Genomic DNA, 12,890 nt, shown 5'->3' with positions numbered 1-12,890 from the left:
GGTGGAGACTAATCAGATTATAGCTGTGGTACTTAAAGCTTGCCTTGCCTTCCTGTGCCATGCAGATGGAGGGACAGGAGCCCTGAGCAGTGCTGCCAGCATCTCTCTGCTCCCCTTTCATTCTGGGTTCTTATAGATCCTTGTGTGTTGCTTCATATGTAGTGAATTTCATGTTGGCCCTTTTTTCTGCTACCGGAGTTAGAGTAACTTTACCTAAGAATAACAATTGTAACAAAATGAAGAAGAAAAACTGCAGTTTGCTGTATATATTTTTAAGGCTCTTATTTCAAAATACTCATTGAAAGAAGCAAATCCGTGAGAACTCAAACTCCAGTCAAGCTCCTCCCCTTTGAAATCAAACACAAGAAAACACAACAAAATAAAACCCAGCAATCCTGGTGGTATTATTATTATTCTTTCATCAGAAAAGGAAACACTAGAAATTAAAAACAAAAGCACAGAACTGATCCACCCTGGGCTTCTAGCTTTGGGGCATGTAAGACTGATGTGCTCTGGGTTTAGGCAGTCTTGTGAACTGCAGACTTGGAGTTTTTTGTGAACCACCCTGGGGTATGTGACCATTTAGTATATGTCCTGAAGAGGGGTTAGATGTTGGCACACAGAAGGATTGTTCTGCCCTGCTGCCTTTTACCAGCCGTCTTGATAAACAATAGGATTTTTCCTCCTCTGCTGCATTTTATTGTGGACCACAAATCAAAATGCCATCTCCAGAGTGAGATTTTCAGTGTGTTGGAATTGTGGTTCTGGCAAGCTGTGCAGAAGTGAAAAAGTTAAAATGAACAAGTGTCTTGTAGTAGAAACCTAAACAGCTGGAATATGTGTCAGCCTCCCACCCCCTGGGAGTCTGTTAGATTGTTCTCTTTTGATTTTACATCTCCGCAGAAATTTATGGTCTCAGCTCCTTTTATTTATGACATTGCAATCCTCGTTCAAGCGATTGATTGAAATACAGCTGTGCCAAGATGCAAAGCCTGTATTTTAGAAAGGTTGGAGTTTAGAAAGCAAACCAGTGATGCAGTCGTTTGTTGAAAGCTGCACAGGAACCTTGTACGGAGGTTATCCATGTTTTTGTATGCCTAGCCTCCTTCAAAGTAAGGAACTACTGTGACAGGGATTTATACCTCTTCTCTCCCTCTTTAATCTGCCCAGCCTCACTAAAAACAAAGTGTTAAATATGCAGTCCTACTAGCCCTGGACGGGCCAAGTTTTCCTTGGAACAATGTTCTCCCCTATATTTCCAGCTGGGATGCAGCAGTGATGATGTGCTCTGTTGTTAGTGTACTGGGCAAAGCAGATACTTAAGAATTCCAGATACTCTGGAATTGCAAGCAAGAAACTGGGGGGCTTGTTTTTAGCTACCAATGCAGTGATTCTGGCTCAACACTTAAGCAAAGTTGCAATATTTTTCCTTTTGCATATGTCAGTGAATTAATTTTCATCTTGCACTAATTCAAAGAATCTTTTCCTATCTGGAATGTATTCAGAAAAAAGAATAATTAGAGACCTAGTTCTGCCTTGCTGGTGCTGCATGCTGCTGCAGCAGGGTGATGCATGTGGCATTCCAGCATCGTGATTCCTGGTGGATTGAGACACTGCATGCTAGTCAGACCAGAGGCAAAAATGAAAAACATAAATACATATAGTATATATATATATCAAACACATGGCATGTGATGGTGACAAGATGTTACAGCATCAGGCAAGGTACCGTACCACGGAGCCTTCTGTGTTGCAGGGACCTGGTTGCTTTTTTCTTTCCCCCTTAATAAATGTCCAGAAGTAAGAGGTCAAATTTGTTAAAATGTCAGCCCTCAAACTGAAGTGGCTGAGGTCCAACCAGGTGTTGCTCTCTGCCATTTTTACCTTAAGGTGGCAAATCTTGGTAAGGAAAGGAAGGGCTTTAAATGCCATGTGTGGTTTTCATTGACCTGTATAGTAAAGTAAGGTGGTGGGCACTGGGGGGGAGGCTTTGGCTTGCTCCACTGCTCACTCAGGAGCTCATGGCAGCTTTTATCAAACTCTTGTTTTGGCCAGCAACCCACTCAGCTGTGATAGCAGCTTGACTGTTTTATATGGGGAGAGGTGTAACCTAGAAATAAAAAAAAATCACATTTTTCAAAGTAAGTGGAGCTGTTGCAGAACTTTTGACTTGCTGTGTTTGAGCTGTTACAAAAATTTCAGAAATAGGCAGACATTACAGGTTTCTCTTACTGTGGAGTACATAGTGCCTTGAATTTGGAGTTGTAGACATTTTACTTGATGATACTCAGCCACAGGAAGGGCCCATGTACCCTGCTCTTCACATGGCTGTGTACAGGGGACGGTATAAAAGAGAGTATGTGTTGATTAGAAAAGCCCTGTGCTTTTAGTTAGGAGAAAATAGCTGCAGTTGTTTTGTGTATAACATAAGCTAGAGAATAATTAGGTTGTTTCCATACTGAAAATACAGCTTTTCATGTTGGAAAAAGGTTAAGTAGTTATGTTTACTTTGTTCTTTATACGAAGTATCAAGCAGGTATTGAGTGTAATTACTGGAGATTAGTGTTCTGTTTGGATGTTAGCTCACACATTAGTTAATCTCTTGTATATGTTTTTTTGTCCCTTAAAGTGAAAAAAGAATTATCCTTTGAAAGAGCAGGTACTGTGTAGTACTTAGATCCTGGGCACTACAGCAGCCAGTTCTCTCTATTGTAAGAAAAGATGGCACTCCTTAAATGTCTCTAGAGCATCCTCTGAGTATTTCAAGCTGAACCAACCAGCCCAAAGGCAAGGAAAGGCTCAGACAATGGCAGTGTACAGCACTAACGGCTGTTCAGAAGGGTTACACCAAAACTTCAGAAACCTTCTGTTCTGATGGGATGTTCTGATCATTCCCTTGCCTGAGTCTGTGGGGACAGGGAGCAGTGAAGATCACTTCATTCTGCCATTTCCCTGTCTGCAGAGCTCATAAATCCTCCCTCTACTTTCACGACCCAGATCTGATGGAGGAAACAAATTTCAGCAGCCTTGGAGCCATTCCTTTGGTGAGGGGGGGAATTGGTCTCTGCTGCTGCTGTGCTGCTGTCTGCCCCAGCTCCAGCAAGCAGGGGATGAATATGTCAACAGGCAGGCTGGGTGTGGGGGGCTGATGTCCTTTATTTCACAAGAGTTAGGGTTGCCTTTAGTTTTCAAGCTTCAGAACACATTTCATCCCAAGCTGTGTAGCCTTTCAATGTTTCCAGTTTGGCTCAGAATATATATTTTGCTCATACAAATGTCTGTGTTAACCCATGTGAGTGTTTTTTACTAGATTGACAAAGAACAGCAATTACAGTGCAGGCTGTGTTTGTATCCTTAGATTTGTCCCCCTCTGCCTGGGTGTTTGTGGGTTTTTATCTGGGTGATGTGACAGAAGTGATGGATTGCTTCCAGGACTGACGATGCAGTGCTCTGTGTTGCCCTCCCAAAAGCTCCTAATTTCTGCATGCTGGGAGGGTGCAAACATTCACCCTGTGGTCTGCAGGCACCAGGACTCTGCATCTTGCTGTGGAATCTATGAAAAGTACCTGATGAAGGGATAGTCTGCTGGGGGTCTTGTGTTTGCCACCTCCATGTCTGTTTTTCCATTAAAAAAATAGCAAAAAAAAGCAGTAAAAAAAAAAAAGCTTCACAATTCAAAGACTGGAAGCCACTGCATTAGTCTTTTTGATTAAGTATATTATTTCATTCCTGCACATGTTAATGTATACAGTGAGTCATGAAATCACAGCTATTAGCAACCATAAAACCTGCTCAAAATTGTTAAGCATTTTATGTTTATTTCCCCTCCCCTGACTGTCCTTACTACTCATTTCCATCTGTGATTATGATGCAGTTATTAATTAACTCACTATAAGTTAAGTGAGTAATCTCAAAGGCCTTGGTTTTGATCACAGCACTGTTTAACTACAACATTAATTATAGTATCCTTGTTTTTACATTTTGCATGTAATCCGTAAAATATTTTCCCTGTCTCAGACCATGTATTTTAAGAAAAAAATTCTGTGATGAGGTGTAAAAGAACCAGAAAACTTCATGTAGCCATTAATGGAATATTTACTGTCCCTTCAGTATTTAAAACAAAAGAAACAACCCACTCCCCACTGTCCTGCAGAGGGTACTGCCATTTGGGTGGTTTGCTCAGGTTGTACAGATCCTCCGTGGGCTGAGTGCCACACAGGCTGTCCCTGAGCTGCTGCTGGGACCCGGGCAGGTTGTTGTGAGAGGGGTGCTCAGCTACACATCCCACGCATTGGGGTGTATCTGGCCTCTGCTTCTCTGTGAGAGTTGTACCAAGTGCTGAGCTCGTGTGATTTATTCAGAATTTATTTGGAGGGTTTTATGAGTCCTGCTCGAGTGCTTAACACAGTGCCTAATTTTACAGAGCATGGAAAAAAATTATTTCCTTTAGCAGCATTGCCTCTGAAGGGTTAGTGTTTACCTAGTGTTAGTGCTGCAGGTGAAGTTCAGCAAGCTGTAAAGTCAAAGATACAGGGGGAAAATACCCGTGGAAGAGGACATTGTTTGTCCTCATTTCATGCTTCATTGGCCTCCCTACGGGAGGACCCTCTGGCATTGTCCCGGGGTCAGGAGCCTCCTGCAGTGCTGGGAGACAAGGGGCATCTCCCTGTCTTTGGACCACCTGCATTTGGGGTGCTGAGCACCCTCCTCCCCTTGGTTATCCTGGCACTGGCCTTAACTAGTGAAGGCAAAGACGGCAGCAATTATGGCACGCACAATTAACGAGCTTCTAATCCCCAGCCTTCCATGTAATTGCTGCTGTCAAATACAATTAGTGTCTGCCCAGGTTCCCTTCCCAGGGGAATGGCTGGGCCGTGGCACAGAGGAAGAGGAGGGGGTTGAGTGCCTGAAACTTTAGGAGACTTTACATTTTCTTGTTGCCTCCCTAATACTCTTCACTCCTCAAATTGTGTTCAGAAATGTTAATCCAGAGCATTAAGGGGAGGTGATGGCCAGCAGAGCAATCTTTGAGGTGTACTGGTGGGTTAACTCCCTAAAGAGTCTTCTGTAAAATTTGTCACCTGAGACTCTACCAGCTTAATTACAAGTCAATCAGGACACTTCAGGGGCTTACTGGTATCTGGCCTGAGCCTGATGGGGTTCCAGATGCCACCTGTCCTGTCTTGGCAGCTGAGATGGAAGATGTTGGTCACCTCCTAGGTGCAGTTTAGAAGGTGGGACCTGGGCCAGGGTTTTTCCTGCCCCTGCCAAGCAGACCTCTCTAAACATCAGCGCTTGCGACTCCTCCAGGCTTGGTGGCTCAGGACCCTTGGTTGCACACCTAAGCCCTGCAGGCACCCTGTGAGCCCAAGGCAGATTTTGGTGGCTGCCAAAGGCTGCCACATCCCTGTTAGGCAGAGGTTTTCACTGCTCTGCTGGTCTGTAGGTACCTTTCTGCAAACAGGTAGGGAGCAAGGTAAGGTGAGTGCCTGTGCAGGGAGGCCAGGGAGCTGCTGTGCTGCAGACACCTCTGCCTGAAGGAACAGGGCAGCTGCAGCCAGGTGAATTATGCAGGGCAAATTCAGATGGGAATATTATGTATATTACTCACTCCTGCAGGAACAGGAAGCTTTGATTGTGGTAATTTTGTTGGGAGCATTTTGTGTCTCCATCCTGTAAAGCCAGATACAGCTGTTGCTCAGGCACTAGTTGCATTCAGGCTTTGAGAAAGAGAAGAAAACAGTAAGTAGCCTCTGAATATAACTGGAGGTAACTTCTTCCTTGCACTGCAGTGGCTCAGGTGTGAGATCCTGAAACGTAGTTCTCATTTAAGTAATCTCACATTTTTGTTTTCAAGATGTGTGATGAAGAACTTGACTGTTTTGCCAGTGTAACTTCAAAGCCAAGTATTTTGATCTGAGGAACTCTTTTGATAACAGCTTTCTCTTTTTCTTAAACGTACCTCTATGTGAAGCTACTCAAAGCTTTTGGGTGTGAAGAAAAAACAGAGTGAGATAGATGTGAGGGGACTGGGTGGATGACAGCCACGTGTCTTGCCAAACAGCTCTTGCTGTCTGCTGGGTGTCTAGACATGCAAAACTAGCCAGGCAAAGTTCTCATTTTGCTCTGGATAAAACTGGGGTGCTCTACATTTAACCCATGCCTAGGATCTACCTCTTCTGTTAACTCCAAGTTATGGTATTTGTTTTTTTAAGAGGTTTTACTGAAACTTGTGGTGTTCCTGATGATGCTATGTTGTATCTCTGTGTAATTCCTCTGTACCTTCCTTTCTGTCAGATTCATTCCCCTGCCTCTGCCTGTAAAATAGCTGTGTACCACTGGGTCAGTTCAGTCCCTGCTTATCACCAGTGGTGAGTTCACTTGCATCTCTAATGAGTTCTGTAATGAGTTTGAAGGGAGTTGTTGGAAGGGCCCTTAGAAGCGCCGTCTTGTTAAATAGAAGTGCCATCTTGTAGCTTGGTGTGTGTAGACTGGAACAAAGTTTGGCCTCCGGAAAATAACAAATCCCTGTCCTGTGTTCAGGGATATAGCAACAGGATGGCCCACCAAACGAAAGGAAACAAATGATAACTTTCAGACTGCTCTCCAAAATGCAGGAAGAGTACCGAATCATGCTGTGATCATGGGAGACTTCTAAGACCAAAACAGAAGGTGAACTCGGAACCTGCACAATGAAAATGTTTGTCTCTAGTTGTTTTTTATTTTCATAATGCTTAGTATGATAAAAGTATCTTCTCTTTCTCCTTTATTTTTCAATCATGATTAGACACTAATGTTGTTAAGGCTTATAAGTGAGTTTGAACTACTATCTCGTTGAAGAGAAGATGGAGCTGGAACTGTCAGTGAGGCATTGGACAGGGTTTTTTAATGTGTCTGTCATTGTATGTTAACCTCTGAACTGGAACACAACGTCTGTTTTATGGCTGACAACAATTTAAAGGTATACATCTTGACATCGTGGATAAAGGAAGAAGGGAGAGTGGAGAAAAAAAGAATTAATGATGTTAGCAAATATTAGTCCCTCTATTTCCATTTTGCTCAGAAAGTAGTTGTCAGGCTTTGAGGCTGTCTGGAGCAGCATTGCCAGTGACAGGCAGTCGAGATGTGATTGTACCTTGAGTTGAGCCAGTCTTTTATTGACAAATCCAGTGCACTGAGGCAGGGATGAGGATGCTCTCCTCTCTGCTCAGCGGGAGCACAGCTTTTCTCCTGGCATTCCTGGTGACATTTGAGAAGGGTGGTTCTGGGCTTAGTGGGCTTCCCTGTACATGTGGGGAGTCAAGGGAGTTGATAATGTCTTTTAATGAATGCACTTGCTGCATACTGAAGCACATATTCACTCATGATTTATGCCAGCTTTGGTAAACCAGACCCTCCTACCAAAGTTCACTGTCAAGAGTAATCGTGACTTTGACATCAGCCTTTATTGTACACGAGCAGCAAAGATTCAATGGGCAGGAGTTAGGGGAGAACACAAGAAATTCCACTGCCTCTTAAGGCATCCCTTATGTTTCTTTATCCCCTCAGTAAGATCTCTTGTGTTCCACAGCCTGTGCTTTGGCACTCAAGCCCTGTCCTTTAAGGTTTTTTCCTGTGCTGTCACAAATTCCCCTTTCTTTACGCAGTTTTTTAACTGGCAGTTTGAAGGCAACTTCCTCACACTCATGGAGCCCACGATAATTTTGCCCTTTTTACAGCATCTCACATGGTCCTGGCTGCAGGTAGTGCTGCTGTCATCTCTGCTGGATTCAGGTTGCAAATTATGGAAGCCTGGGATCATGTTAGTTCTTAACTATCATTAGTTACCTGTGTATCTGCAGTGCTTTTGGACAGCACTGCCAGCAGTGGAAGAAATTGAGCTGGCTTAATGGAGAGCCACATAGTTAATTTAGTGCCTTTTTTAAAGGAGGAGAAAGAATGTGTGGTCTCAGTTTTTAATTTCATTGTGGTTTGCAAGCTTTAAATACCCTGGTCATCACCTATGCATATGTAGCATTTCTTCTATCTTTCCAGCCCTAGAAGACCTTTTCTGCTGTAGAAATGTTGAGACTTTAGAAGGGAAGTGCATCTGTGTGTTACTCATCTCATCAGCTCATGGGAACCACAAATAAAAACACTGCTTCCTCTGGGTGCAGTAGCTGTGATGTGGTTTGGAAGTAGCCAATGCTTTGTCCCTCACCCGGTAGGTTGTACTCAGTTCTGGCAGTATTTGGAAGTGTATTGGAAGCAGGCAGATGAGCCTGTGGCATGGGCAAGTTGTCAAGGGCAGCTGGGAAGGAACAAGTTGAAATCTGCGTCAAGGTAGACTTAACATTTCTGGGGAGAAGCACTCCTGGGAGCCTCGACTGATCCCCCTGGGAAGTCCAGTGATGATGGATGTAGAACCTCAGTGCTGCCTCTCATGGCTTTGCAGGCTGGAGGCACGCATTAGATCCCCAGAGGGTAGCAGAGACTTTTTCTCTAAATGTTTTATAAACTTGTTCTACATATCAAGGACTCTGATGGGGTAAGCTCGGTTCAGCATTCAAAAACTGAATATTGAGTTTTCTGTGTGAAAGAGATGAGATAAACAGTCCCTAAAGTAACCTATATGTGGGTTAAAAGGCAGAGAAGTTTTTGCCTGAGCATTTTTGGGAAAGCCTTTATTGCTAAGTTTCCCCATGACTTTACATGTACTCAGTCAATGTGATTAATCTTTGGTAGAAATGCATTGCTTGTGCATAGAAGTGAACTTAACCTAGGAGACTTTTTTTTACTATTTCTGTCTCTAGGAAGATGAAATATATTTTCTCAGGTCTTGTTTCTGACTTTAAAAACTAACAATCAAAAATGGTAGTGGGAAGACAGAATATAAATTAAAGAATTTTTTAAATTTTTGGTACTGGTTGAATCTCCACTGTCCCTCAATATCAAAGATGGGCAGATAGCTGTGAGAGACTGCGAGGCTGGGACAGTTGTCCTTTTGCTGCTGGTTTTATTCACCCTGGGTGTGATAATCTCCTTATGAGAGTCCACAGAGCTGTGCACTGACAAGAGCATGTTGCAATTAATGGGCTGGTTTTATAAGGGATTACTGCTGCAAACTGCACACCAGTTTTAACTGCATATCCCTGTGATACTGAGATACTGTATGCTCTGTGAGAGCTGGGATTCTGGTGCCTGCATCCCTTGGAACAGGGTCAGGCTCTCAGACCACAGGCACTTAGCCCTTTCTGAATGTCTGGCATCTACATGAAGTCAAAACAATTGAAGATCCCAGGCTGCAGGGTGGTGGGGTTGTCTGTGGGTTTTTTTGTTTGAAAAAGTAGGCCTAGAGCTCCATATCGATCAATCATTATTCTAATTGTTCATTTCTATTACGGTGGGAATCATTCCGAATCCTAGAGTTCCTGGGAGTAAATCATTTGGAAATGCTGCCCATTATAAAATTTAATTTTAAATCTATATTAAATAGATTTAGAAAGGCAAGCTTTGCAATCTAGTAACATAACATTATGCTGCCTCACAGAGGCTCAGATTTTGGGTCCTGAGGGGCCGGGTCTGGGAGTGCTGTGCAGGCAATGCTTTGGGTCCTGAGTGGGACAGTGAGGCTGCCACAGACACCTTTTGGGTGACCCTCCTGGGCCACCTTCAGAGCAGCATTGATCCAGAGCTTGCTGAGAGGTCCATCCAGCTGCCTTGGATGGAGAGGGGTTATGGGGTACCATCTGCTGTGAAGGAGGCTTCCAGATGGCTGATCCCATCTCTGGAGCAGGGGAAGGGGTGCGAGATGGCAGAGGGGTGGCACAGGCTGGAAAGGCATGGGAGCCAGGATGCTGGACCAATCTTTTTTTTCTTTTTTTCTTTTCTTCTTTTTTCTTTCTTTTTTTTTTTTTTTTTTTCTTTTTTTCTTTCAGATGGCAGAGAAGAGGGCAAAGGAAAGCAAAACTGCATTTGGAGGCCCAGTTGTCAGCTCTTTATATCAAGAAGAAACAATCAGGTGATTATCCATGAAAGAATTCAGTTAAAAACATTATTTTTGTAATGTCACTTTGTTAAGCTTTTTTTTAATATTGCACAAGTGTGGTGGCAACTACAACAGAATAATAAATGACAGGAAAGAACTTTTCAGGTCCATAATCATTTAAATCAATAACTGCCTGTATCATTGCCAGGTAGTAACCTTTTGCTAGCACAGAGATGTGGGGGAAGGGCAAGGCTTCCCATATTTTAGTTACATGACTAAGAAAAGGCAATATTGGAGATTTTTAATAGAAAGCCATTCAGACACTGCCTTTACACTGCCTTTTTTCACATAGTTATTTCTTTACCAATACATTCATTAAGGGTTGTTCAGTGAAGGTTTTTATGTTAGACAGTGTTAGCCTTCAGGGAGAGTTTATGCCTTATATGAAATTAATTTTTTCTAGCTTCTGCAGCTAGCATAGTAGAAATGCATTTACTGAACTAGAATGACTGCTTTTTAAAAACTGTGTGCAAATAGTAAGTGGCATTAGCTACTGAATAAGGACAGCTGGGTTTGGGGTTTGGTTTTGGGTTTTTTTGGTTGTTTGGGGTTTTTTAACTGTTCCAGACTGCTCATCATGGGTATAATATTAACTCCAATGCTGAAATGATTGCCTGGAGGATGTTTCAGAATAGGATTTTTAGTCAAAGGAAGACTAAACTTCTGAGCAGTGTTTGCTGTCATGTTGCAGTCACCCGTTTATGTGTGTATGATCCCATTTAATTGAAAGATAAACGCTGCTTTCTCAACATACAGCTTCCCAAGGTTGCTGAGAACTTTCCTGAAGTGTCAAAACTCTTAGCACAGCAATTTTTTGACTTGTCGCAAACTAATGAAAAATAAATCTTGAGCTCCAAAGCTCCAAACCCTTTGCAGTGGAGCTGAGGTGGAAGTGGATACAACTGCTCTGTGTAAGCAAATGAGGTCGCAGCTCTGCGCTGCGGGCACTTCCCTCAGCACTGCAATCCACTTTATAGTGAGATGGAACACTTGGCCAGGAGTAGCCTTCTCTACCTTGCACAGGGAGCCAGCACGGTCAGGTGTGACCTTGGTTTAACATGCTGTTTGAGGAATAGCACTTCTGCTAGCCACAAGCTCCTTTTTCTTCCCTGCTATGTCAGTGTAGGTCTCAGCCAACATCTTTGGTCTCACAGTTTGACCTTGTGGTTCAAATCCTGCTCAAGTTTTTCTAGAATCAGTGCTGCCCAGTGTTGAGTGATGTGTAGGAGCTGTGCTTACTACCTGCTGTGCTTTCAGAGGTACTGCCTGTGCCCCTTCCTAGTTATGAAATACAGCACACTACATAGGAAAACAGATTTTGCTCTGGTTGGCTTGATAGTCTAGATCTCCATGGGTTTTTGGTTTTTTTTCCCAGAGCATGGGGTGAATTGTTATGATATTAAAAGCACTCACTTCAGAAAGGTGACTTTTCTAAGGCTGTGAGTGGTTACTTACAAGAACATAAGGTTAGCATTCAGTAATACCTCACTGTTTTTGTAGGTACAATGTAGGCTTAAAAAAAAAGAAAGAAACTGGAAACATTTAGGGGAAAGAAAATTTAAAAGCTTGAGCCAGTATAAACTGAAACACCAGTAAGTCCTGTGCAGAAAGTTCAGTGTGCAGGCTACCTTGAAACCTAAGATCTGAGGAACTTTGATGCAGACTCTGTTATTGAGTCTGTGGTGGGCCTTACTGAAGCTTTCCAACAAGCTCACAGAAGTTGGAATATAAATCAAACCACTTTTCATGGCTGTTGATAGGATAAATACTTTCTAGTTAGAGGATCATTTTAAGGAAGCCCAGAATAAGAAAAAAAAAAAACCCAAACCTTGTGTAGTAAGAACTAAAATGTCAAGTCCTCATCAGCCCTGGATTCTGACTGAGTGCTGAAAGCAATTTCTGAGCAGCCATTACTCTGCCAAACACAGCCTACTGGATGCCCTTTAGGATTCTGCTGATGCACAGGCAGGGGAAGGCTGTGTCATTTATCTGGAGCCCAGCAACCTTGCCTTGCACCAGGCCACAGGCAAGAATGCAAGTGCAGAGTTTTGAAGGTTCACCTAAGCAGATTCACTTATTTTATTCTTACCAGAAGCTTTTGAACAGTTGATCAAACGAGTGACCCTCCCCCAGGCTGCTCTGTGTAAGAGGAAGAAGAAGATTTTGTTTTAAATAGTGTAAAGCACTAATCTACCATCAGCAGTAAATCACCAAGCAAATTAGCAATGCTGTTGCTTTCATCCAGCAGGTCTGAAATTATGCATAAATAGAGCTTACATTCCCTTTGTGGAGTTTAAGTTTTAGTTGGGGTTTAAGGTGCAAATCTATAAATGTTGGATGAAGTGGAGTTAACATACCTTACCCTGAAGTCAGGTGGATCAGAAGCAGGAGGAAATGGCATGGTGCCAGGGCTGATTTTTGCCATATCACTAATTATCTCAAATGTTTCTGCTCTGGGAACAAGATAGAAAAATGGTTTAGTCTGGCTCAGAGAAGTACATTGCACTGATTCCAAATAGATTCGAGAGCATCCATAGAAACAGGTTATACCAATCTGATTAAATCAGTTTAGAAGGAGATTTGGTTAAATCAGTGCAATTTGTGTGTTCATAGATCAATCCTCAAATCAGGAGAAGGTCTCTTGAGCTAATGAGGCGTAGCAGTTATTTACTTTGGGGTGCTGGGCACTGGTCATCAATTAGGAGTCATTAATAAACTCTGGCAATAAAGAGCTCAAGTACCCCCAGTGACTAATGGGGAACAGTTGCAGAATGTATTAGCATAGTGCTCTGCCTCTGTGTTTCTCTGCAAATCACTTATCTCACTTTGGGCATTACATAAAAATAATGCGTGCTGGTGACTG

The 12,890-nt window shown here is 42.9% G+C and overlaps 1 protein-coding gene across 1 annotated transcript in view; it reads left to right on the top strand.

Moving 5' to 3' along the window:
* ACBD6 (acyl-CoA binding domain containing 6) overlaps positions 1-12,890 on the top strand; it is a 77,590-nt gene that overhangs the window by 13,147 nt on the left and 51,553 nt on the right. The window contains exon 4 of the mRNA XM_030455681.1: positions 9,918-10,000. Coding sequence (XP_030311541.1) covers positions 9,918-10,000 — 83 coding nt within the window. The remainder of the gene's footprint in view (positions 1-9,917; positions 10,001-12,890) is intronic.

Source organism: Calypte anna, chromosome 8 (assembly GCF_003957555.1).
Source record: "Calypte anna isolate BGI_N300 chromosome 8, bCalAnn1_v1.p, whole genome shotgun sequence".
Lineage (NCBI taxonomy): Eukaryota > Metazoa > Chordata > Aves > Apodiformes > Trochilidae > Calypte > Calypte anna.
This window is presented reverse-complemented; position numbering and strand designations above follow the sequence as displayed.